Source organism: Asterias rubens, chromosome 13 (genome assembly GCF_902459465.1).
Source record: "Asterias rubens chromosome 13, eAstRub1.3, whole genome shotgun sequence".
Classification (NCBI taxonomy): Eukaryota; Metazoa; Echinodermata; class Asteroidea; order Forcipulatida; family Asteriidae; genus Asterias; species Asterias rubens.
The window spans coordinates 13,009,007-13,030,841 of NC_047074.1; the positions used below are offsets into that span (position 1 = coordinate 13,009,007).

Consider the following 21,835-nt stretch of genomic DNA (forward strand, 5'->3'; position numbering starts at 1 on the left):
AATTGTTACAAATTTGTTCTTGTCCTAGACCAACCACCCGTATTTTGTTGAGCTAAAAGCCGTGAACCGTGCAGGGGATGGCACTGCAACCAAAGTAGGACCAATCTTTGTGGATCTATCACAGCCCAGTTCTGGATTGGTTGTGGATGGAGACGACTTCATGATGGACCTGACTGATGCGTATAGTAGAAGCCAAGTCACTGGTGAGTACAGAACGAATCCTTAAGATTGTAATCTATTCATTTTATGTTGAACTATATGGTGACAGAAAAAGTTTCTGAAATGGCATGAACTTGAAGTTACTTTTACACTGTTTTCAAGAATTGTCGGTGCAAACATTTTCTAATTCAATTCGAATTCAATATTGGTTTATTTTCATATAAAAATACAAGACCAAATAAAAAGTCATAGACTAATGGCATTTGGTTAACAATAAAATTACATCAAAAATATATGTACAAATTTGCATAAGACAATAATTATTATTAAAAATATTAATATAGTTAAATAGACAAACAGGAATTGGGAAAACAGCTATGGACATGCGGGGGAACTTGAGGACACAATATAAAAACAAAAAAGGGAGTTTAAAACAAAACAGCAACATTCTGTAGGCAAGGGAGGTTTGGACACAACGTGAATACAAAGGGAATGAGACGGAGCGGTTATCATGAACTAATTGAGTTAAGCATCTGGAGCATTGAGGGGACTGGCGAGTTTTTGTATCTCTGAGTTTTTATCTGAAGGTGTTCTAGTTGCCTGGTGTTTCTTAAAGTATGCTCTGACAAATAATTAAATTTACGTTCTGGGGGGGAGGAGATGGCGATGATTATCAGAAGTGAGCAGAGATTTGGCAAATTTAAGAACTAGGTGTTTACGCATTTCATTCAATGATTCAAGTCTAAAAAAATTCAAGTGATCAAGATAAGACAAAATATTCGGATAAGCAATAATACGCAAAGCCCTTTTTTGAACTTTTTCAATAAGCTTGTATTTCATATAAGCTTGTGATTCCCGATGACCAAACAGCAACACCAGATTCGAGTAATGGGCGAATGTATAGTTCAATAAATAACAATGAGGTCATTGGCTTGAACTTGATTTTTCTTTAATTTACTGAGTATGTTAAGTCGTCGTGAAGCCATACTGACAATCTGTTGAACTTGTTGGTCCCATTTGACATTATTTTAAATAGTAATCCCAAGAAGCTTCAGTGACGAGACAGCTTCAAGTTGCAGACCATTGACATGCAGCTGAATGGATGAAACCGGATTTCTTAGAAAAGAAATCTGCATTACCATACATTTGGAAGGATTCAGTTTCATATCATTAACATCACACCAATGCACAAGTTCATTAACACCAGATTGTAAGTTTGACTGTTCACCTCTGGGAACAACCTCAACCACACTGAGATCATCCACATACTTCCATCGATGTTGGATATCATTGGCAGCATCATTGACCATGGCCAAAAAAGAGGATTGGTCCCAACTTTGTGCCCTGTGGGACACCGCATGTCAGTAAAATACTGAGCGTTAAATAATTATATTCATCTGAATGAACGCTGCATTATGTTTGAAGTTGTTATCTTGTCGTAATACCAGTTAGTATTCGATCACACAAATTTATCATTGATAAATTAATTTAATACCAACCTACATTGTATACATTAGACAAGTACTTCTGTATTTGACCACAAAATGTTTTCCATGATTCCATGTATCCTTTTAATCGGGACAAATCTTACATTAGCCCGACCCAGAGGGTCCACCCTGCCCTCAATTATAACTCATTTTAACGTCAACCTGACGTAGTGACCCCCCCTCCTCCCTAACCCATCAGCACAATATTAGATTACTTTAAATGTTCACGATTCCATTATCCTTTATCCTAGGAACAATCTTACACCAGCCAAACCCAGAAGGTCCACCCTGCCCTCTGACAGATACTTCGTTCACTGATCCAAAGTGGCAGGCCTTGGATTTCAACGGACTATGGAACATGAGGATTGACAACTGGGATATAGAGTACCACAATCAACAGGTACGATACATGAAACTCCGGTGAACACCTGGGGGCCAATTCCATAGAGCTGCTTAAGCAAACAATTTGCTTAAGCACGAACATAGCTCGCTTATTTTACACATGTTACTTGCCAAATTGTTATGCCATATACATTGCTTGTGACTGGTATTTAGCTGTTGTTTACTTAGCATAACAACTGAGTGGACTCTTGGCCGGTAATCCGATTTTACTAAGCAAGGATTTTTTCGCTTAAGCAAACTTTTTCGCTTAAGCAGCTCTATGAAATTTGGCCCTGAAATTAACCAGCATGATAAGCACTCTGTCATAATATTTGTTGCCCTAATATTTGTGTCAGTTCGGTGTGTCATACTTTTTAAAATCCATGCACTGTTCTGTACACTCCAATATTTAATCATCTCTATATTTTAATACGCATAATTTATTGTCTGTATTTTTTATAAACATGTATGCCATTTGTTGGCGGGGCTGGGAGGGCACATCGTTTTGATTACAGTTTTGTTTAAACTGTTGCCTTACCCTTGGCGGCCCTACAAACAAAGATCATCCGAAGATTGGAAATAAAATAACGAAAGAAAATATACTTTTGTCTAATTTGATTGGGTTTTAACTGAACATTCTCTTGTCGAAACTTGTTCACTTGTAAAGCAGTTCAGGCCAGAATAATGGTATTTTAACAAATGCTTTTCAAGTATTTCTTTGAGTTGCTTAGTATAGATAATCATGTCAGTGTCTACCTCATTTGTGTTGTTAAACATACTCTGTTTCAATATTATTATTAGCACTAGGTGAATAAGATTGGATTAGAAGAGTAATTATAGAAACATTAATTGTGAAACTTGAGCCGTCATTTTATAAAGAGTTTTAAAGATTCAGTTGCATAAGTACAAACTACCAATGATACGAGTCTTCAAGTTAAACGCAACATTGTATCAATTTATTGCTTTTCTTAGATATCTGCATCGGATGAAAGTGTGTTTCTGAAGATGGAGCGAGATACACGGGAACCTCGTATGCTCTCCGGAGCGTATGTCATAAATGCACAAATTGTCCGGAGCTCTGAATACGAGGTAAACGTTCATCATCAGGGGAAGTGGGAAGAATCAAGTTTTATAATTTTATTAGGCGTTGTGATCTTCGAGAAGTTTTTAGTTCGGTGTCTCGGGCAAACTTCCATATTTTTTGCACAGATAGTCATACAGTCAAGAAACCCCTTCAAGTTTACATTTGTATAATAAAGGGATACGATTTAAAAGTATGTAAAGTCTGAATAAATCGAGAGAAAAATATAAGCATTTCAAGTGCATATGAAAAGAACCTGGGAACTGATTATTATTATTATTTTATTTGCCATAACAGTACAACACAAAATACAAGACAAAATACCCCGAGATGGACAAGGGACAACAAAAGCAAGATCTGTTGCCCCACATCTGGGGTACACAATAAAATTAATAGAGATTTAACATAATATAGAACACAAAGCAATAATAAAAGCAGATTACTATACAACCAATAGTAAATAATAAAATATCTAATAAGAATTTTAAAAAAAATTATATCCACAACACATGATTTAATCCGTGAAACCTAATTTAATACATTTGGATCCTGACTTCATCTACAGAACATGGTGTTCTAAATTTAGAAAAAGGAAGATCAATGGAGTTTGCGGTGAAGAAATTGTGACTAGATTTTTTTTCCGTGAAACCAATTCTGAAAATACACCAAGCACACTTCTCTAAAAAAGGAGGAACTTTGAAGATGGGTGGATTTTAACAAAAAAATAAACACAACCTTAGATAAAGAAACGGTTTTAAATCTGCCAGTTTTGGACATTTTTCTTGTTCAGTTTGATCTGATGGCTGCATCATCAGACCTTCATAGCGTCACAAGTATTTTGTTCTGGGATGGTCCAGACAGAGTGGTCGGAGAGTACGACTTTGGTGGAGCTGAGAATTGGCAAGAAGGGATATGCCAGTGTTGTTATGCAATACCCTTCAATCAGGTAATGCGTTTTTTTCTAGGTATAACCAGCAATCAAATTGTAATAGACCTCTTGCATGTGACGTTTGTGTTCCCTTTTCAGGTTGCTTAATTTTATTGGTAGTGTTAAAGGAACACGTTGCCTTGGATCGGTCGAGTTGGTCTTTGAAAAGCGTTTGTAACCGTTTGTTATAAAATGCGTATGATTAGAAAGATGTTTTCAAAGTAGAATATAATGATCCACACAAGTATCACTCGACATTGCGTGGTTTTCTTTTTACCTCGTCGACAAACAAGGTCGGCCATGTGGGAGTCAAATTGTTGACTCCTTTAATGGCCGACCGTGGTAGTTCTCAAAGTAAAAGAAAAAACACGCAATTTCGAGGTAAATGTGTGTGGATCATTGTATTATACTTTTAAAACATCTTTCTAACCATATGCATTTTAAAACAAATGGTTACAACGGTTTTCTAAGACCAACTCGACCGATCCAAGGCAACGTGTTCCTCTAAAGTGTTTGAGTCGACAAATAGTTGGATCAGCCCCTACCTGCTTGTGTACTCATTTTCTTTCAAATCATTACAAGTGAATAGTTTTTGCATTGCCATCTCTAACTTGAGAATGAAGCATGAGTTTTAATGGTGTAAATCTTTTTTTTTTTTTTTTTACATCAGTCTGATTGCCCTGATTGTAACTGCAAAGATTTCCTGGGAATAGACGATTCAACCTCTGCTTACTCGTCAGTTAACAGCACAACAATTGATTTGGTGACTACAGAAACGGCAGACATAACCACTGCTGATGAAGCGGCAGACATGACCACTGCTGATGAAGCGGCAGACATGACCACTGCTGATGAAGCGGCAGACATGACCACTGCTGATGAAGCGGCAGACATGACCACTGCTGATGAAGCGGCAGACATGACCACTGCTGATGAAGCGGCAGACATGACCACTGCTGATGAAGCGACAGACATGACCACTGCTGATGAAGCGGCAGACATGACCACTGCTGATGAAGCGGCAGACATGACCACTGTGAACTCAACTCAAGTTCACACGAAAGAAGTTAAAAATGTGACACGAAAACTGTGGACCATTCGTAAGAAAGATGCAGTTGGTGACGGCATTTCTGATGAAGTTGGCGGCAGATGGACTAAACAGAGAGCATGTGGTCTGCAACTGCATCCAAGTAAGTCACTTTTTCTTCAATTCTATCAATGTGACAGGCATGCCAGTGGGCCAATAATATGTAGACTTACTCCTAAGTTGAAAGGCTGGCTACACATTGAGCCAGTGGTCTCCAATTGCATCCAAATTTAGTAAAAATTTATTCAGAACTCTTGTTTTTTCTTATATCCTATCATTGCGAAAGGCATGCCATTGTGATAAACATGTAGACTTACTCCTACGTTTAGTATCGTGACTGTGAAATTAAATGTTGGTGTGTTCAGCGTGTAGACTCAACTTCAATGTTTAAATTTTTGATGGCAAACATCGTCCACTTTGTGTATTGACCTATCGTAAAATAAGTGCATAAATGTTTCAAGGTTTTTACAACAGCTATCAATATCAGAGCGCCGGTTGTTGCAGATTTGTTGTTTCCATTTGTTTTAACACGTTTTAAATTTCCATTTTTACTCATTCTATTTTTTTTCTTCTATAGATGGCAACGCATCACAGTTAGTGTTGTGGTGTCGCCATTTTGAAGATGAATGGCCGATGACGTCACAGTCTGTAGATCTTGACTTTGACCCATCCATGGAGGAACACCACTACTCTATTCACTTCAGTGTCATGCCACTTGATGCAAAAGAGGTACATTTATTTGTAACAAAGGGTTGTAAAATCGCTCCGCTCTCTGTCGCAATTAATAACAACTTTTTGCCATTTTGAGTTACTGTTTGGAAACATCGGTTTCGAGTAAACATTTACCATTCAACTTTCTATCAGGAAACTGATGAGAAACTTAACACTATCAATTCGCATTTGTATTAGTTGAAAACTATATAATTTTCGTATTTTAACGGATTTCTTCATAGATGTTCAATGGATGACATGGTATACAAACTCGACATTATTGTTTTTGAAAAGTTATAATAATTGTTGACATGACGGGCAACCATTTTTGATATGTCTAGTTTAGCAGTAAGCTTTTATTCCAAAACATTGTTGATAGGACAAGTGTTCATTAAATATCTGCATCATTTTTAACTTTGCTTTAATGGATGACACGCTGTATATATCTCAAAATCTGGACAAGTTTTTAACATTTCTGACGTGAAGAGCGGTCACTTTCTGTACAAGATGCAAGTGACTTTCGTTTGTTTTTTTCTTTCTTATTTTTGTTTATGTTCTGACAGGACGAGTGGTCATTTAATGTGTACATCGATGGCAATCTTCTCTCTTCTTTGACCGGTATCCCTGTCATGTCTTCATCCACCAAACTCATCCTTCATGTCTTCAACAAAGATAACTATGTGGCTGATCTAGATGACGCCTTCAACCCACCTACTGCTACAACAACCATCAAAAATCTAATGTAATATAGTTGTGTCTTTGTTTAATATATTCATATATTCGGCTAACACATTATGAATGGACTATTCTTCTCTATGCACAGTCTGACAAAGCTGTATCACTTATCCATAATTATTGTGTAGCATAATAAACTTGATAAAGACTGAAATAGAATAATGAATACAACAACTCATTTGCTTATACAGGATGCCTCCAGATGCTAGTAGGCTCTGCCGTTATGGGTTACCATTCAGAGCGGGTACCAGTCCAGTTTCCAGATATTTCGCTGGTGTTGGTAGTGAAGCGGGAAAAACAAACATTGTGGCGTATGAGGAGGTATGTTTGGCCTACTTAAAATGAGGGATCTCTAGTAATATTGTTAATTATTTGTTACCAATATTGCTGCTGCTGTTGCTGCTGCTGTTGCTGTGGCTGCTGTTGTTTGTTGTTTGATGTTTGTTGTTTGATGATGTATGTTGGTTGTTGGTTGTTGTTTGTTGTTTATTGTTTGTTGTTTGTTTGTTGTTTGTTGTTTGTTGTTTGTTGTTTGTTGTTTGTTGTTTGTTGTTTGTTGTTTGTTGTTTGTTGTTTGTTGTTTGTTGTTTGTTGTTTGTTGTTTAAGACAAACAATATGTTTTAAATTATTCCAGATTTCCCGGCCGTGTGTACCGTGTATCAATCCATGTGATTGGTACCAGTGTAATCAGTCATGCTCCATGGAGGAAAGCTCCATTACATTCACACTCACCAACCTGGCTCTGCCGAAGCTGGAAGTCCTAAACACCACAAGGAACGACACAAATAATACTTCATCTGCTACTGGGGAGGATGGCTTACCCTCTCCTTTCTTCCTGACAGGTATAGGTGGTTCGGTAATAATTATAAATAGATTAGTGAGAGACTTAGGGTATGGAGAAATAATTATGAACATGTGGTGGTGTTGAACCATAAAAATGTTCTACAGATCTGTGAAACTTCCCCAACGTCATGATGCACTTTACATTACTATGGGTGTTATTTCTTATGTATCTCCTCTGTTTTGTATCTCCTCTGTTAAGGAATTTTGTACAATATTATGGTCTTGATAATAGGTCAATCATGTTCAACCCTCAGATACCTTCTGAAAAAAAGTCAATCTGCCTCAGTTGTTTTTTTAATCGATTTTTGATTTTCGTCTTATGTTTAATATAGGCTTTAAAACTATTCCCCGACAACCATAGCATGTACGTCTCGCTTCTTCGGACATTGTAAAAATTAATAACACAGGCGCGTGAACTAAACTATTCTGAAATAACGAAACTACCAAACACCCTCATGAAAACCACATGTAAGTAATAATTGATTTAAGTTTAACTCTGGATGTGTCACTCCTCAGTTAAGTGTGTCCTAGGGAACGGACAAGAGGCGTCTTCATCTTCGAACGGTTTCTACATTGACGATACACCAGCAAAGCTTGATGTCTTATTCTACGTGGATATCAATCGCAACGCGTATGAACCAACAGAGTTCCAGTCTTCAAATTCAACAATCAAGGTCTTGTGGAGTTTCATTGACATGCAAAGTCAAGTTAAGGTACTCAATTTATCTTTCTCTGTATTGATAATATTGCTTATTTTTCACTTTTACTCGAGGGTTGGGATTTCGGCAGGTTTTCGGACTCGGTGTGGCTGATAGCCAAGCAGTAAAGCCCGGTTCATACTTCATGCGAATGCGTATGCGGAGCGAATTTGACGTGAATTTGACATCACAACCCTCCTTTCGCAGCGATATTTGCAAGTGTGTTGAGCAAAGTTGAACTGCTGCGAATTTTTCTTTGCGAATTTGTGACGTCAACATTCGTATCGCATTCGCACTCGCAGGAAGAATGAACCGGGCTTTAGACTATATATTTTTATTTATTATTATTTTTGCATTGTGACGTTTCTGTTTTGGTTTCCGTGTTCCTTTTAATGCCTTGGATTGTTGTGCTTGTATTTTGGGGGTTAAAATAATAAAAAATAACTAGAAAAAAAAGTGTATTTCAACCGATTGACTTTGCAGAGAAATTGTTATTGATTTTATAATCTGATTCTGACGATGTGTTATGATCGTTCCCATCATTCAGGAACATTATTGGGCCATTGGAACGTCAAGAGGTGCTGTGGACTTACAAGACTTTGTCAATGTTGGATTGAACCAGACAGCTTACAATAGCAACTTGGAAGGACAACTACAACACAATACATCATACTACGTGACTGTCAAGTGCATCAATGGAGCTGGATTGGAGACTGTGGTAGAATCTGATGGTAGGTAACGAGCAAAGACATAGGCAATGGCAAATTCCTTCATTCCGAAAATATTTTCTGACCAGGGATCTTTGGAATGCATTCGTTTATTCACTCATGTATGGCTCTTAAATTTTACTAATTTCATCACTCCAGGTGTGACGGTTCTCTTTGAGAAACCCTTCCTGGATGATCTACACCCCTGTCAGTTTAATGTAAATCTGTGGATATTGTGTTTTGTGTCCTACGAAAAGTACCCAGACCCTTTAACTTGAACCCTTGTTTCACTCCAGGTGTAACGGTCCTCTTTGAGAAACCCTCGGTGGATGATGTCAACACCACCTCCATGTTTAGTCAGAAGTTTGAAGAGGAAGTTTATCCACCTGACGTGCAGAAGAATGACGACCCAACAAAGACAGGAACCTCCTGGTCCAAACCTGAAGATGAGTCCATCGATCGATATGGTACAACTGTTTTCAGTGTAAAAAGAACTACGACTCTGGCCAAAATGCTTGGGCCACCCCCTGTCCACTTCCCCTGTCAATAAACATTCTTTCACCCGTTCCCCTCTCAATTGACTGGAACGCAAAAGAAGACCGTAAAACAATGCAGAAGAAGGCCGTGAAACAATGAGAACCAACATTGAAAGGGGGCAGTGGAGCCCCCAACGAGAAATGGTCGGGATTGCAGGCTTATATAATATTAATATGATGGTGTTCATAAAAGAATAAGCCAGCACCAATCTAATGATAATAGCAGTAAAGCCAAACATGAATTGCTATCAGGGGCTTAGGGGAATCAACATTGAATTATTGTAGTTTCAAAAACAAAAAGATTTGTGTAAAAAAATGTAACCAAATCATTTTTTTTGGACAGAGTACTGTGTCAGCAGCACAGCAGAGAGATTGGATGACATCGTCCCCTGTATGGTGGTAGGCACCAACGCATCCGGTTCGGTGGCTATAAAAGATAAGATGATTATTGTTACGGCTGATGACAGAGAGGAGGTGTACAACCTCACTGACTTCCAAGCTAATCGAGAAGACAGCAATGAGATAACAAGCCAGCAAGATGCCAAATTTAACATGGAACCTGGAAAGTAAGTCAATTCAAATTATACAAGCTGTCAAACAAGTAAATTACGGGTGCTATAAATCCCGAATGAACATTATTTATCCCTGATGCAAAATGTCCATATTTTAAATCGCTGCGGTACCCGCTGCAAAAATATAGTATTTGAACTGCCTCACTGCTCTAGAATTGCAAAGGTCGTGGGTTCGAATCCCACCCGAGTAAAATGTCTGTGATTTTGTTCAACAGAGCTCGCTCGGGAAGTACTGAGTATACAGTGCTAATACACATCGGTAAAAATCAAAAGTCATACTCCTCATCCCATTGCAAATTTCCATCTTTTAACAAGTAAATTTCGGTGTTTTTAGAATCATTAATTATTTGTTCAAAAATCCTGTAGATGTTACCAAATGATTGTCATCGATGCACTGAGAAACATTACATGTAAAACAGAGTCTCAGTCTCCTTCCCAGGCAACCTATTTATACCATAACTATGCATGATGTGGGTAATCGGGTACGATCTTTATATTAATGTCCGTGTGTGTGTCCCTCCCCCTCCCCCCTCCCCTCCAACTCTCCCCACCCTCCCCACCTCTCTCTCTCTCCCCCTCTCTCTCTCTTTTGGACGTCTACAGAGATTTTGTATGTCTATTTTGCCCATACATTGCTTATGTTTTTTTTGTAGATGTCTGTACTCTTGGATGAAGATGTGTAATTCTGCACTACTCTGTCAAACACTGCCAGCAGGAACGACCACTGTTTTAGGTGAACTTTTCTTTTAAGATGAGCACTTTTTCAAATGGACAGCAGAATGTGGTTTCTTTATATGACCTTGTATTCCCGTATCTTTTTTGTTTTCTCTTAACCTAATATTTTTCAGTAACGACAGTTTTTTTTGGCGAGCTTGGGAAGTTAATTATATTGAAGTTACTTTATTGTGCTTTCTTCTGTAATAATAAGTAATCACTTCTCTCGAAGTATTAACGGTGTTTCTGGATACTTCTGTTATTTGTAGGAGAGAATGACGTAATGATGACGTCATCAAAGGGTACGGATCTCGTTCTTGTGTCTCCACAGAGTTTGAGAAGACGTCAACGAAGGGCACTGGACAATCGTTTCGAGTTCTCTATTTCTACAACCGGTGGTAAAAATATGAAGAAATATACAATAAGCATCAAAATATTGTCATATATGCGACCCTTTTGAAAATAATATCTTCTTTCTTCTTTTCATATGTCTCCCAGGTCTCCAGCAGGGTGGCTCAATAATTATTGGTCTGCTGGATGGGAATAAAACCAATGAGGATTTTACATCTGACGCTAATCCGGATTATGTATCCTACATCAGTAATCCCCTGGACACCATACAGAAGACATCAAGGCGTCTTAGAAAAAGGTTTCTTACTCTTATTCTTATTTTATTTTGTTTTTATTTTTGTTTTCCTTTTTTTAATTTGCAAAAAAAAAAAAAACTGTAACCGTGAAAATTGTATGTTTTACCCTCACGATCAAGTTTTCTTGTTTTTATTTGAACACAGTTATTTTTGTGTAATTTGTACCAGCAGTACCACGGCTCTGTCAAGAAAAACGTTATTATTATTATTATCATTATTGTTATTATTATTATTATTATTAATATTATTATTATTTATTTGCCATAACAGTACAAAACAAAATACATTGACAATATACCCCGAGATGGACAAGGGGTATAAGACTATTCGAGACACATTTAAAAACAAAACTATAAATTGTTAACTTCCAGGATACGGTTTGTGTATGAGCCTCTCTTTTACGTGACCAGCCTGGGGCAGATCGAGCTCCAGGGTCCAATGATCATCAACCTAACTCTCAACACACCAGGAAATTGGACAGAGGCAAAACCCAGACTCATTTTTTGGGACAGTGGTAACGTTGACTTTTTGATTCAATCCTACACAAAAAAAGCAAATTGCCTTTTGTAGAAATTTTCTTGAAAATCTCACTTTAATGACAGTCTAAACTAGAACATTTATGATTGATAATCTCTGACAAGGGGAGCTTTAAATTTGCTGGGTGGAGAGAAAAATACTTCCCTAACGGAGTTTCAACACGGGTTCACGTGTGAGGTTCAGCGTATCAGACAGAGGTATTGACAAAAGAACATAGTAGAAATACTCTAAAACTCACAGCTAAGCCTCTATTTGTTTGTTTCAGATAATTCTGAGTGGCGAGATGTCGCTAAAACATGCAGTGATGTGGATCGGCTGACGTACAACGAGGGAGACAGTCTGCTCAGTGTTGAGGTATTCCAGTCCCTCTAAACAATCATGTTTTAGGGAATGTACACGTTTGGTAATTGTCAAAGACCAGTCTTCTCACTTGGTGTATCCCAACATAAGCATAAAATAACAAGCCTGTGAAAATATGAGCTAAGTTGGTCATCGAAGTTGTGAGAAAATGACGAGAGAAAAACCACCCTTGCTGGACGAATTTGTGTGCTTTCAGATAGGAATAAAAGACTTTTGGCTACTACAGAAGTATTTTATTATTTTAGTGAGAAATTACCCTTTTCTTAAAATCTATGCCACTTCAGAGGGAGCCGTGTCTCACCAAGTTTTATACTGTCAACAGCTCTCCAATGCTCGCTACCAAGTCAGTTTTAAAGTTGATATTTGTTTTGAGTAATTACCAAACGTGTACCTTCCCTTTAAAACAGAGTAACTCGGAAAAGTGTTATATAATTTAACTGGCCCTAACAACCCTTTAAAATGATTTTTGGGGATTACAATCAAGTTAATGCAGAACAACAAAAGTCCGGATGGTACCCTCATTTTATGTCCATATTGGTTGACTGTATGACTCAAAGATGAGAGAAAAATAAGCTATAGGATACAACATCGTACAACCATCTTAATTGTTGTGTACAATCCTTTTACTGTTGTGTTGATTTTAGCTTTAATATTATCATATACGTATTTGTATTTTTAGTCTTGTTATGTATGTCAGATGCTGAGGATCTCGACATATAGGGTGAGGTGCTGCTCTCACCTCCACTTTTTGTCCTGTTAATTACTTAACTAATTTTCGTTTGAGTTTATTTTGTTTCCTCCTTGATGGTTTTGTTTACTTTATTCATAAATTGTCTTCTAAGTAGTTATTAACTGAACGTTCTGTGTTAAGGTTACATGGTAGCCTTTTACGTAATGTATTTTTATTTTGTGTATTTTTATTTTGCGCTTTGCTTGAGGTCGAACATAAAGCATTCATAAATACCCCTTCTTCATATGACTATTATTCTTTTTTTAAAACCGATTGTTTCCAAGCTAAGACTGGAAAAGAAACTAATTTGACCTCTGTGATGAATGCGGTTAAAAATAATACTCGTTGCAAGAGTTGTCAGTTGATGTGAATCGGAAGAACAATTCGGCAGCTTTAAATCACTTGCGTGATTCGTACCGTCCCAGGTTTGTGCAACTAGGGGAAGGACCCCAGCAGCAGGGGGTCGTCAACGACGCGCTACAGAGGAACCTTCTTTCTTCAGCCACGAGACGGAGTTTGCATTGGCAGATGTCCTCAATACCATCCCAAACGACCCGCCAGAAATCACAAATCCCGTGGGCATCTTCACAATGGATGAAGACAAAGGTAGATCGAAGATGCATCCCGTACCAATTTCACAAAAGATCAGCATTGCGATTTTACAGCGAAAACAATCGCTTGCAAAATGGAAATAGAAATCAAACAAGAAGATGTTTAAGTTATATGAAGCAGTAAGTTTGAAAAGTACAGTGTATATTTAGCCAAAGATTATCAGTTCATATACTTTTGTTGCAGTCACCCTGATCAATGTTGTCACACATTTTTATATTTGTTTTGCAGGCACACTGGAATACTCTTTTGAGGCTTCAGACCCTGACGATGATGTCTTGGTTTTTGAGCTGGGTCTTGATAAAGAGACGACACTAGGTTCAGCAACCATCACTGAGGATGGTGTCTTCTCTTTTACACCGTGTCCTGACTGCAATGGCGAATTCACTTTCCAACTCATTTGTAAGTGTCGTGGCCGAGTGGTTATAAGCACCGAATTCAAACTCTGCTGTTACTGATGGGTTCGAATCCCCAGCCGTGACACTTGTTTCCTTAAGCAAGACACTTAACCATTGCTTCGTCCTTCGGATCGGATGTAAAGCCGTTAGTCCCATGTGTTGTGTAACGCATGTAAAATAACCCAGTGCACTTATCAAAAAGAGAAGGGGTTTGCCCCGTTGTTCCTGGCTGTGGCTGCTGTATGCGCCGTAGCACCTTGTAAACCCTTATAAAGGTGCTAACTAATTGGGTCTCAAAATTAATCACTGCAATAACCTATCTGTCTGAAAGTTTGTGTAAACTCAGCGCCTTAAGTACCTTGTTTGGTAGATACGTGCAACATATAAGACTTCGATGTTATTATTATTATTATTAAGTGGAAGAATTCGAAAACCAATGAAGAGTAAGCTGATTTATACAAAACCAATGTAGCCCGGAAGCCTTTAAAAAGTGTTTTTCCTCCGGTCCTTACACAAATATGGGGATCTCCTTTTTAGCTTAATGTAAAGACATTCTTGATTGTTTTTATTTGTTTTTGATTCCGACCCTAAGTGAGAGAGATACAGACCTTGGTTGAGATCGAACCTCTGACTACTGTTGTTGATGTCTCAATGGAGGTCAACCCAGTCAATGACAATCCATACTCTTATGTTGCTCTGAAGGAAGACGTGGCTGGTAATGGACGGCACACAACGGTAAGTAGATTTTTATTTATTTTTGTTTTTCTTTTTGGTGTGGCTGTTTTGGTTTGGCATTCTAGAGCAGTTTAAATGGAGGGCGCTGATTGGCCCATGGAATTCCGCTCGCTGGAAATTCTGTGCCCCCCCCCCCCCCCCCATACTGAAAATTAAATGGGCTTGAGAAGGATGATTCAAAAGAAGGCGCTATCAGAAGTAGTTTGTATGTTTTTTACACTGGTTCTTTTAAAACTACCACCACAGCACATACACGATCAACTTGATGAGTTGTGTCACTGCACAATGTGAACTCCTTGCCACTGACGTCTGATGTCTTAAAATCAGAGAGCGCTCACTGAGGTCGAAGGAAGTTGGAAATTGCGGTCTATGAAGGGGGTTTTATTCATCATCATAAAAAAAAAACACTTAAACTGTGCATTTCATTTAAAGGCAGTGGACACTTGGTAATTACTCAAATAATTATTAGCATAAAACCTTACTCGGTGTCGAGTAATGTAATGGGGAGAGGTTGATGGTATAAAACATTGTGAGAAACGGCTACCTCTGAAGTGACATACTTTTCGAGAATTTTCAACGAATTTGATTTCGAGACCTCAAATTTTATTGTCGACGCAAAAGTCAGAATACATGTAGTTATTGTAAAGTTGAGCTTTTAAAAGCACTAGACACTATTGGTAATTACCCAAAATAATTATTGAAAACCTTGTAACGAGTAATGGGGAGAGGTTGATAGTAAACAACATTGTGAGAAACGGCTCTCTCTGAAGTAACGTAGTTTTCGGGAATGAAGTAATTTTCCAAGAATTTGATTTCGAGACCTCGGAATTAGTTTTTGAGGTCTCGAAATCAACCATCTAAAAGCACACAACTTCGTGTGACAAGGGTGTTTTTTCTTTCGTTATTATCTCGCAACTTCGACGACCAGTTGAGTTCAAATTTTCACAGGTTTGTTATTTTATGCATATGTTGAGATACACCAAGTGAGCAGACTGGTCTTCGGCAATTACCAATAGTGTCCAGTGTCTTTAAACTACATGCAGTAAAACTTTTCAGGATGAACGGTACTTTTACCAAAATGTATACAATTGGAATTTGAATGAAAACTTTGTTATTCTACTAATCATCTACACTCTTTTAAATAATTATACCTTTCAACGACAGCTAATAGTCGAGCAGAACACAGGAGCCAACATTGCCTACAAAGACCTGGTGGTCATGATTGGTGCCTATGACGTTGACATCAATGATAACTTGACGCTTCTTATTCAACCACCAACCTATGGTGTCCTTACCATGAGAGATGAGGTTAGATCAATCCCGCTGAGGCAGAACTGTAGTCAACTTTCTCGTAATATCACAAGTCAAGAGAATGTACTTCCGTGTGGGTTGGAGACACCTCAAGAACCGGTGAGGATTTTAGTTGTTCTCTCAAATTAAATCTTCAAATAAATAGCAATACAACCAACACAACGAACGTAAGACTCATAAGGAGATTTTGTGCACAGAGTGACAGACAAATTTTTCAGAGAATGGATTAAAGACACTGGACACCTTTGGTAATTGTCAAAGACCAGTCTTCTCACTTGGTGTATCTCAACATATGCATAAATTAACAAACCTGTAAAAAGTTGAGCTTAATTGGTCGTCGAAGTTGCGAGATAACTATGAAAAAAAGACACCCTTGTCAAAAGAAGTTGTGTGCTTTCAGATGCTTGATTTCGAGACCTCAAAATCTATAGGCTATTTCTGAGATCTCGAAAATAAAATTCGTGGAAAATTACTTCATTCTCGAAAACTACGTCACTTCACAAGGAGCTGTTTCTCACCATGTTTTGTACTATCAACCTCTCCTCATTACTCGTTACCAAGTGAGATTTTATGCAATAATTATTTTGAGTAATTACCAATAGTGTCCACTGCCTTTAAAACAACTTGCCATATTTCAACTAAAAAGCTATTTCAACTAACTTCGTTAATAGAAAGTGACAACATAATGATACCGAATCTTTTTAAATTCAGCTGGGTATTTTGTTCAATTCCTGATTAATGCGCTTACTGGTAAACTGACTATATCCTACATCATGCACTAGTATAACTACGACTCCATAATAACCATTTTGAGAATAAATCTATGGTGTGGAGACATCTTTGAGTTGAGAAGGCTTCAATCAGATCATTGAGTTAGGATTCCATGTTTTTGAGAGTGCCTTAAAGAAGTCTTGTTTTGGTTTGTATTTCAGGAGAAGATGAGTTGGGTATCATCTACGTTTAGCTACGCCCCTAATCACAACTTCCATGGAAAGGATATTGTCCTAGTCTTGAGTGAGGATAAATCAGGCGCGGTGTCTCAACTACTGACGATAGAGATTGCAGTCTTGATAAATCCTTGCATCAATGGGGGAGTTTGCGGAGGTATGTACATACATTTCAAAGAACGATGCTTAACATTAAAGGGATGGTACAACTAAATTTCAGTCTCAGTGCAGCTTGTAGCTTTCGAGATAGATTCAATAAAATACACACATGTTTATTAGTAAATGGGTTTACAACAGATTAAGATAAGTGTCCACATTTTTGAGGCAATGAATACACAGAGGTTGTTCTTTGTAACTGCTGAGTTTAAGACGCCAACTTTTAGCAGACATACATGATGCGACACCTAGTAATTTATTTCCCCTAACGAAACTACCCTTTGAATAGTTATAATAAATAATGTGTCGGGAAAGGGGTTACTACATTTTAATCTTATGATGTTGAGATTGTCCATGGTTGATTACTTTCGACAGGTCTTCAAAGCTGTTATAGTTGTTGCAAAACACATCAACTTTTCAAGGGTTAAAGGTTTTTATTAATTCAAAAATTGGGGCGTGGAAGATGAGACATTGCAGACAGAAGAATTCTTAATATCGGGGAGTTTTGGACACGAAGAATCAGCAATCATCCAAATAGCCTCAGAGCGTCTTCTCTCACCTAACCTTCGAATTCAATTATGATAACCGTGTTTAACAAAAGGGTTTCTTTTTGTTTTTATGATGCTGATGAGTACATCCAAGGCTTCTTGCTTTCGAGATCTCCTTTTAAAAAAACGGACAATAGCTGGCAATCTATTCCTGATGGATGATACCCAAGCCTACATCCGTATGGACTGTGTGAAGGGGTAACCATGTTTCAGCCCCAGGAGTAGGTGGCAAAGGCCCATTAAAAAGATAGTTTATTGTAGGCCACACCTGTTTGGCTACTTGCGTAAACAATAACTAATAATAATCACATCAAATGAAGATCAAGAGAGAATTTGGACAGGTTTGAAGACATTCTAATCTCTACTCCCTCAGGACCTGCTGATGATCCAGACTGCACTTCCCCAGATCGCAGTTCTAGTTTTGATTCTTATTTCTGCATCTGTGAATCGGGATGGGTTGGTGACTTCTGTGAAATTGACTATGACGAATGCACATCTGCACCATGTGAATTCCCATTTGTCTGCTACGATCTCTTCAATGGATTTGAATGTGCATGCCCACTATTCGACCCAATGTGTGCGGAGAATGACTCGAGGTCAGAGTTTATCTATAGATACTTCTTTGTTCAGTTTATGATTTAATTAAAATGGACAAACTATCGGTGTAGAGAATCAAAACAATAAGAATATTTTACACGGATATCTCTGACAAAGCAAGCCATGCAGTTTTTGTAATCCTAAACTTAGTAAAGAATGAAGAAAGTTAAGAATATACTGTCCTATATAATTTAAAGGACACACAATAAACCTTTCTAATCAAACAACTTGCCACAACATGAATACAAAACGATAACCGCTGTACGGCAAACCTATTCATGCAGAAGCTTTAAACATTGTTTATTAATTGTGTATCATATTTGAATTGCTTTTACTGATTCTGAAGTAAACCTGACTCATTTTGCTTGATTGTTTGTCTCACCATTATTATGGTAACATTGACAAGTAAAAGAAAAACTATATATCAAGCAACAAACCACAAGCGAATGCAACTGGGTAAATTTCAATTAGGGTTGAACAAAGAAAATACTTTACTAAAAAAATATCTTTTGTTTACGCTTTTCAAATTCCTTCATCAAATCAACTAAAATCAACTTTAAAGGCAGTGACACTATTGGTAATTACTCAAAATAATTGTAAGCATAAAAAATTACTTGGTAACAAGCAATGGAGAGCTGTTGATAGTATAAAACATTGTGAGAAACGGCTCCCTCTGAAGTAACGAAGTTTTTTTAGAAAGAAGTAATTTTCCTCTAACATATTACTTGATTTCGAGACCTTAGAATTAGATTTAGAGGTCCTGAAATCAAGCATCTGAAAGCACACAACTTTGTGTGAAAAGGGTGGTTTTTCTTCCATTATTATCTCGCAACTTCGACGACCAGTATTGAGTTCAAATTTTCACAGCAATATGTTGAGAAACACCAAGTGAGGAGACTGGTCTTTGACAATAATTTACCAAAGGTGTCCAGTGTTTTTAATTGACCTAAACTGTTAGTACGAACGTAACTTTACCTTTTTTAAATACTGTTTTAGAGTCAAGATTGTGATTGGCGTTACCTGCACTGTGTTTGGATTGTTTCTGGTTGCTCTGGTTATTTTCGTCTTGTACAAGAAGCGCTATGTTAAAACGTAAGTGAAATCATCATACTCCCGAAACAGTATTCAATACAAGTAAACGTTTTGAAAGTGTACACATTTAGTTGACTAACTACAAAACCAGAAACCGTTTTAAACATCTTTAAAATATTTGTATTAAGTTTCTAAGTTGGATACTTTTGGGACGCTTGGTGGCAGCAGACTAACCAGGTATTAATATTACATTGTTCTCAGTAATCTGCGCGTGCTCAGAACTACGTAAACAGTGGAAATTTACCTGGTAAGTCTGCTGCCACCTAGCGTTCCAAAGTCTCCCATTGACTTATGTCAACAACATTTTGAAAGCGATTTTATTTGTTTTATTTGTGCTTTAGATACGACATGAATCCCTACACAGATAATGCAGAGCAAGTTGCACGGATACGGGCGGAATGTTACACATTCCGAAAACTTGATTCTGCTGATGATTTCCAAGAAAGGCCATCGTCTGTTCCTTCGGCCGTTTTAACAAGCACCACCCAGTCAGAAACAGAACAAGATACACTCTTGGTTGCTGAGGAAGTCCCCGTAAATGATATTTCAATTTCCGAAGAACCTCACGCCATGTCCACTGCAGGACTTTCGTCAGAGAGCCCCATCGAAGCTGGGAAAGGGGTTGAGACCACGGTTCCAAAAGGTGACATGAGTCCTGGAGATCGAGCCATTGTCCAGACGAACAGTGAGATGAATAATGCTCCAGTAAGCTCTGCAAGACTGAAAGAAATTCTTGAGGTCAATGACACGGCGGAGTGGTCCAGGTTCTCGACAGATGGTCCAAGTTCATCAGACGAGGAGACGGCTCAGACTCCGATTCAGGTATAAAAAGTGGAAGTTGTTTCTTTAGCATTATCCTCAATAAAACAAAACACAAATTCTTAAGACCTTTTTCATGACAAGTATAAATATAAAAGGAGGTTTGTGCTTATACGTTCATACTCCAATTTTGTTACTGTTATTCCATTTTTTTTTTCGCAGCTTTCTGGATATCTGGTCAGCACTCAACACGATGAGCTGACTCCTGAAATCCTTGAAGAAACGAAGCTGTAGAATGGTTCATCTTAAGATAACTCATGGTCATAGGTCAACGTCAGGATATTGTTCACACATATTAAATCATTGAAGTAAAACACAACAAGATATTTGTTATAGTGTGAGCCTTAAATAAAAACAGTAAACAAAAATAGCAACAATTGGGTCCAATTTGGAGTGCCTTTGGGATGAGTACGTTCAGATGCATAAACAAAATAAATTGATTATCACAATAAATTTAAACAAATTTGTAACAAACGTTATTTTGGTGTTAAAATTTTGACATTTTAAACTTAATACCACGAAAAAGATGGATTGCTAGTTTCCTATCAATATTTTTTGTAAAATAAAACAAGCTTTGTATTTTAATAATTGGGTGTTAGATCAAAATATTATTAGGTTCTTTTGGTGAACTTATAAGGAATAGGGCTTTCCCATTTTGTAAATTAATAGCACAAATATTGCACAAGTGGAAATGGTAGCTGATTTTAGTGTTGATTGTTAGTGGAATGTTTGTGTCTTCCAATTAATTAGAATTAATTGTGCACCGTATGATGTATTTCGAAATTGGGGGTACGTTCGTGTGTTGCAGATGGTGTTGAATTAGAAATATAACGCATTTTTTGCAACTCTAAATAATGTACATTCTCTTGCGATACTACGTACAATTTAGAACATTGTACGCAGATCTTTACTCTATTACGCAGAATGTCATACACACTTTGTGTGTAATTGGCTACGAATAGGCTTATTATTTTTAATTAAAAGGATCAAACTCACGTTAGACATAAGTTTGCAGTTCAAAATATAAAAGTTTGTTTAGCTTTTTATTATTATTAATGTGTACAAATAAAGAATGAAGAACCAAACAGTTTTATTTTACGTTATACTTCACCAATAGTTGAACTTTACCCTCTCAGTTCGAACATGATATCGGGGAACGAAAAAGAGTCACTTTTAGATGTAAAGGTTGTTGGAAGATGCGATTTTAATGCGTTTTTACGAGAAGGTTTAACTATGATGCATGGTGGTGACGGGACACGTATTGTTTTAACTCGTAGTAGCAGGTCAGGGTGTAACAGTTGAAACTATACTAATTACACGAATTTGTGTTAGTTCGCGTACAACGTTATCGATGCCGATTTAGATACGACATTTTCCACTTTTCTGATCCACTTTTCTGTTCACCTCTGGTTTTATAAAATAAAAATGCAAATAATCTTTTAATTATTAAAATTAAGTTGTGCTTTCGTACTGTTACACATATTTTTGTATAATTGTTACGATAAAGTAATCATCACAATACAGTGCAAAACAATAACAACGAATCAAGTCCCTAATATAATTACCCGCTAAAGGTTTTGACAGTAAACAATAATTTTATTTAAATTGTCTGTATAAAGGGCGTGATATGGTTTTGACAACCAAATACAAAAATGCACGGTGATGTTTTTTGTTTAAACATAATTGGTATCCCCGATGCAAATTTAACA

At 37.4% G+C, this 21,835-nt stretch overlaps 1 protein-coding gene across 3 annotated transcripts in view; it reads left to right on the forward strand.

The window, feature by feature from the left end:
- LOC117298318 overlaps positions 1-20,717 on the forward strand; it is a 106,060-nt gene extending 85,343 nt beyond the window's left edge. For 2 of the 3 annotated variants that reach the window (XM_033781496.1, XM_033781497.1), the window contains exons 107-133: positions 29-203; positions 1,898-2,046; positions 3,000-3,116; positions 3,899-4,054; positions 4,707-5,226; positions 5,701-5,852; positions 6,398-6,576; positions 6,761-6,890; positions 7,205-7,412; positions 7,930-8,126; positions 8,659-8,842; positions 9,115-9,285; positions 9,698-9,920; positions 10,580-10,659; positions 10,910-11,038; positions 11,139-11,289; positions 11,659-11,801; positions 12,090-12,178; positions 13,340-13,520; positions 13,755-13,925; positions 14,514-14,656; positions 15,821-16,066; positions 16,900-17,071; positions 17,992-18,214; positions 19,212-19,307; positions 19,649-20,129; positions 20,289-20,717. In XM_033781496.1, the coding sequence (XP_033637387.1) occupies positions 29-203; positions 1,898-2,046; positions 3,000-3,116; positions 3,899-4,054; positions 4,707-5,226; positions 5,701-5,852; positions 6,398-6,576; positions 6,761-6,890; positions 7,205-7,412; positions 7,930-8,126; positions 8,659-8,842; positions 9,115-9,285; positions 9,698-9,920; positions 10,580-10,659; positions 10,910-11,038; positions 11,139-11,289; positions 11,659-11,801; positions 12,090-12,178; positions 13,340-13,520; positions 13,755-13,925; positions 14,514-14,656; positions 15,821-16,066; positions 16,900-17,071; positions 17,992-18,214; positions 19,212-19,307; positions 19,649-20,129; positions 20,289-20,360 (4,938 nt within the window). In that variant the 3' untranslated portion in view covers positions 20,361-20,717. The remainder of the gene's footprint in view (positions 1-28; positions 204-1,897; positions 2,047-2,999; positions 3,117-3,898; positions 4,055-4,706; positions 5,227-5,700; positions 5,853-6,397; positions 6,577-6,760; positions 6,891-7,204; positions 7,413-7,929; positions 8,127-8,658; positions 8,843-9,114; positions 9,286-9,697; positions 9,921-10,579; positions 10,660-10,909; positions 11,039-11,138; positions 11,290-11,658; positions 11,802-12,089; positions 12,179-13,339; positions 13,521-13,754; positions 13,926-14,513; positions 14,657-15,820; positions 16,067-16,899; positions 17,072-17,991; positions 18,215-19,211; positions 19,308-19,648; positions 20,130-20,288) is intronic. The other variant, XM_033781498.1, reaches the window with a different exon arrangement.
- The last annotated feature ends 1,118 nt before the right edge of the window (positions 20,718-21,835 follow it).